The 4474-nt window shown below is 49.7% G+C and overlaps 1 protein-coding gene across 1 annotated transcript in view; it reads left to right on the top strand.

Moving 5' to 3' along the window:
* Nucleotides 1-6: 6 nt before the first annotated feature.
* CDR2L (cerebellar degeneration related protein 2 like) overlaps nt 7-4474 on the top strand; it is a 19024-nt gene continuing 14556 nt past the window's right edge. The window contains 1 exon segment of the mRNA XM_008640600.2: nt 7-184. Within this exon segment, the coding sequence (XP_008638822.1) occupies nt 106-184 (79 nt within the window). The 5' untranslated portion in view covers nt 7-105.

Below are 4474 nucleotides of genomic sequence, written 5' to 3'. Positions count from 1 at the left end.
CCCGCATCCCTGCCCGTATCCCCGCATCCATCCCGCTCCGCGGTTCGGAGGCGGCGGGGCCTCCTTCGGCGGATGCTGCGCGTCTCCCCGGGCCGCTGGTGCTAAATGCTGAGCGCCGACAGGATGGAGGAGTTTCAGAGCGAGGAAGAGGAGCCCTGGTACGACCAGCAGGACCTGGAGCAGGGTAAGGATGGGGGCACGCCGCAAGCTGCCAGGGATGGTGGGCCAGAGGATGCGCGGGCAAGAAAACGGGCAAACCCCGGGGATGGGAGGGTGGGATACCTTCTCTCTGGTCTGCTGTTTGGTTGGCAAAGCCAGCACCTCATCCTGCAGCGGCAAATCTCGGCTCTGCTGCTCCAAACCACTGTCCTGGCCAAGGAAAGTTTAAAGCCGATGGATAGAGGTAGGGAGCCCAGAGCTGTCCTGAGCACCAGGGCAGTAAATAATTTGTTGTGTTACATCTCCAAGAAAGCTGGTTCCCCAAAAAACTTGCTGCAGGCAGAATCAAGCAGGGGTAGTTATGACACTGCTTTTATTTCAGAGCAGTCCAAGGTAGAGTTACCAGGCACATTAGTTAGAAATTAATACATGGCAAATAATGTGTTGCTGAGGATGCTGAAAGTCTCTCAAAAGCTTTTGCTATCCAAGCCCAAATCCAGAGGGATCTTCAGCTTCTTAGTCACCTAATTACTTCTGGAGATTTTTCCAATCAGCCATAAAACCAGGAAAAATAGAGGAAGAGAAGAAAAAATCAAGGCCAAGTTTCAAACAGCAAAAATAGCCGTGTTAGAAGATAAACGTTCACTTGTGTAGTTTGCTTTGAAGTAACTGTACCTAGTTCAATGGAATATTTATCCTAAGGCTGGACAGTTGGTGCCTGTGAGTATTTGGGGCTTTTTTAAATATTATTTTTCTTATCTTAATATTTTGATTCAACACGCAGTAAGTAAATAACTGGAAGAAGTCCCATTTCAGGCCAGTGGCCCAGGAATGAACTGAACTGATTTGCCAATGCATAGCAAAAAATCATTCCTACCTAAACACAGTTCCCCTCCAGCATGTTGCACTATAGGTACAGTTTTATATTTGCTTTTCCCAGCTGACTGTCAGCAGGGATGTGCAGTCCAGCTGCAGTGCCTCAGCCCACCATTGCTCCAGTACATTATGTCATGATTTGAAGTTTATACAACTTCAGCTGCAGGACAGGGGCCCAGCAAGGAATGATAACCAGCCCCCCAGGGGTTGTCACAGCTGGGCTTTAACCCCGATTTCTCAATTAGCAGGAAGTAGTGGGATACTGGGCTCTGTTCTTTGAAACACAACACTCAAACGAAGCCAAGAGCACGGAGATGGAGCTATCAGCTGGATAAACAGTGCAGCCTTTGAATGCTCAGAAATTCACATTTCTGGGTGACGTCTTCCCATGGCTCACAAGGGGCCTGGGCACTGGTCCAGGGGCAGGATGCAGGCTGAGGAACAGCAGAACTAGGGATGAATATAGGGAGTGTTGAACAACGTGGGACCAATTGATTTTTAGCCTAACGCTGTCCCTGGTGTCAGGTTCATGAGTCAGCACTGGCACTGTACAACTGGCTCACAACAATAAAAGCACCTTCCCACTGCAGGCCACGTTCCCAGCTCTGCTCCAGCAGCCTAAATAGAGAATGACTGTCTCCAGATGATGGATTGATGCTGGGGACAGGCCCCACTTTTGAGCACATACAGAACTGGAGGAAAACACAAACCCAAAACAAAGCCCAGCTGTGGGCTTGCAGCCTCCTGTTTATGAATAGGGGCTGCACAGGCTTGCACAAACTCAGAAGGAGAGATGTGGGAAGGCTTTAACTGGAATCAGCCAAGTGGAAAGGTCCTACGGGGTAATTACAACCGTAATTAATTTGCATGATGCACAAAGCATCATGAAGGACAGTGCTAGACTTTGTCCACATACACTGCGCCTTTGCAGGACACCCAGAGGTCTTTGGTGGCGGCACAGCCGTGGAGCTGTTGGTTTGGGAATGGGGGGTGGAAGCGCAGCACAAGACATCCAGCGTGGCATGATTAGAGGCGTTACTAAGAGGATTGGCATGCCAAGAGCCCAGGGTCGCACAGAAACCCACGCCTGGCAGCAGCGCCGGGAGGGCAGAGGACAAAAGCAGAGGCTTAAAGACCGTTCCTTAGGAGCGAGCGGTGGGAGAAACAGGAAACAATCCAAGCTAGGAGAGCAGAGAAGGTTCTTCTGTGAACCAGTTGGTTGCTGGGCCTTTATCGTCATTTCACAGCATCATCAAATATTTATTACATTTACATCCAAAACTGTTTGCTAAGCAACAGATGGCTTAACTGGGAGCTCTGCGATGATTATGTTAATTAACCATTTTAGCACCAGAGTGGAAATCATGCCTCCAGCTCCACACCAAGCACCTGTTACTTTCCTCCTCATCCTCCATGAGCTTCACCTTGCCAAAGTAACTGATTTTTTCAAAAGAATAAATCCCAATCACTCTTTCTTTCCCCTAAAGTGTCCACAGCAACTGGCTGCATCCACCACATGCTTTGGAAGCAGCAAGATCTGGTCCCCAGTGTCAAGGCCCTTCCAGCCTCCTTCAGATTAAGCCAGTGCCTTTCAGATTCCTTTACCTGTTTCCTGCAAACTGTAACACTCTGTGGCTCAAGGCATTATACCAAGATGCCTTATTACATAGAAGCAGAGACTCAAATCTCAGCCAGGACCCGCAGCAATGACGTGGTAACAGCAGTGGTGTCCTGTGAGGTTTCCTTTGTAATGATGTTCCCTCTGGGAAGGCTTTCTGATTTGAGGAAAGTGGTAAAAATGGAGCTGCAATTCCCTGGTACCACAACTTAGCTGATTGCTTTGTAAGCATGAACAGGTATCAGTGCTGCTTTGGTCCAGCCACCTTCCATGGGCTGGGAAATCTGTGCCTCTAAGTGTTAAAACCAGAATACAATTCTGGTGAAGCTTTTTCCAGCTGTTGAGAACTGATGATGTGGCTACAGTTGCATCACACCCTGCGCACAGGGCCTACGTGCAGCCAGACCCCAAGAGAATGAATGAGCTAAAATTAGAGAGTCTGAGCTGCGGATAAGTGGGGGCACCTTTCCTGTTCATCAGGAGTGTTTGTGTTTGGGAGGGCTGTGTGCCAACTCAATTGCATCTGGATCCAAACAGACCCAGCAGCTCTGCCAGCCACTTCCAGCCATCATCTCCCCCGCAGCAATCTCCCAAGATGAGTCCTTGCAGTCATCCCACTGCATTCCCTGATCTTCCCAGCCTCCCTATCCCCCTGCCAGCATTCAGGTCTGCACTGAGCAGAGTGCAGCCCAAGAGGAGGCCCCTCAAAGCCACCCTTATGATCTCTGGACCTAACCATAGCCTAAGGCACATGGGGGGATTCTTGGGGTGTCCTGCACAGGGCCAGGAGTTGGACCTGATGATCCTGATGGGTCCTTTCCAACTAAGCATATTGTGGGATTCTATAAGTGTGGGGTGATTCCTCCCATGTCAATAAACAGCCTCTCACTGCTCTGAGATAGGCAGCAGGACCAGAGGAAGTGCAAGAACCAGCACATCACCTCATTGCCACTCTGAGACCAATTGTCCTGGGCAGCCACAGAAACTTTTGGGCCAAACCATCTGCAATGCAGGCTTAGGATGTTACAGCTATAACCTCTAAAGGTCTCCAGATTTAAGGATCTTTTTAAAGTCCTCCTCCTCTTGCCAAGCATCTGATTGCTTGCGTGCTAAGAAGGAAAATGACACAAGGTGCTGAGCTTGCACCACTTCCAACTCATCCGTGTAAAGACACAGGGTCACCAGTGCTCCAGTGGCCAGATCCTGGCATTGGGGTGAGCCCAGGGGATCTGTCCTGGCACCCACTAGCACCCTTACCTGCACCACCCAGGTGGTCCAGAGCACTGCAATCCATTATCAGCTTCCCCAAAGGATTCACTGCACGGGGGAGCTGCTGAAACTCCATATTCTGCCCCTCATGATGCAGTTATCCCAGCAGTCCAGGGACAAGGCACACACCTTGCCTGTCCTCCAGGAGCACAGCAGTTAACTCCCCTCCCTCCCTCCCCAGAGGCAAGCCAGAAGGACAGAGCTTTGCCTGCAGTAGCTGAGCCACTTATTTATTTAGCAGTACAGTACAGCAGGTAGCTTATGGAAGTGGAAAGTTTTCAGTGACTAATTGCTGAGCTGCTTAGGAATGACAAGAGGGACTAGAAAAGTCACAGGAGAAAGGGAAATAAGATGACAGGTTAGTCTAAGGAAGGGATGAGAGGCTCCAAATATGAGGGGGGGGAAAAAAGAATATATATAGATGTATTTTCCTAGAGTGAAAATTCCCCTGTTACATGAAGACAGCAAGAAAAAGGGACACAAGAAAGCCCCACACAGCAGCTCTCAGTGAGAGACCAGAAGCTCCTCTCCGGTGAACCCAGTCACATAACT

The sequence above is a fragment of the Corvus brachyrhynchos genome, unplaced genomic scaffold (genome assembly GCF_000691975.1).
Source record: "Corvus brachyrhynchos isolate BGI_N302 unplaced genomic scaffold, ASM69197v1 scaffold148, whole genome shotgun sequence".
NCBI lineage: Eukaryota > Metazoa > Chordata > Aves > Passeriformes > Corvidae > Corvus > Corvus brachyrhynchos.
The sequence above is the reverse complement of the archived record's forward strand: the minus strand, read 5'-3'. Positions and strand labels throughout refer to the sequence as shown.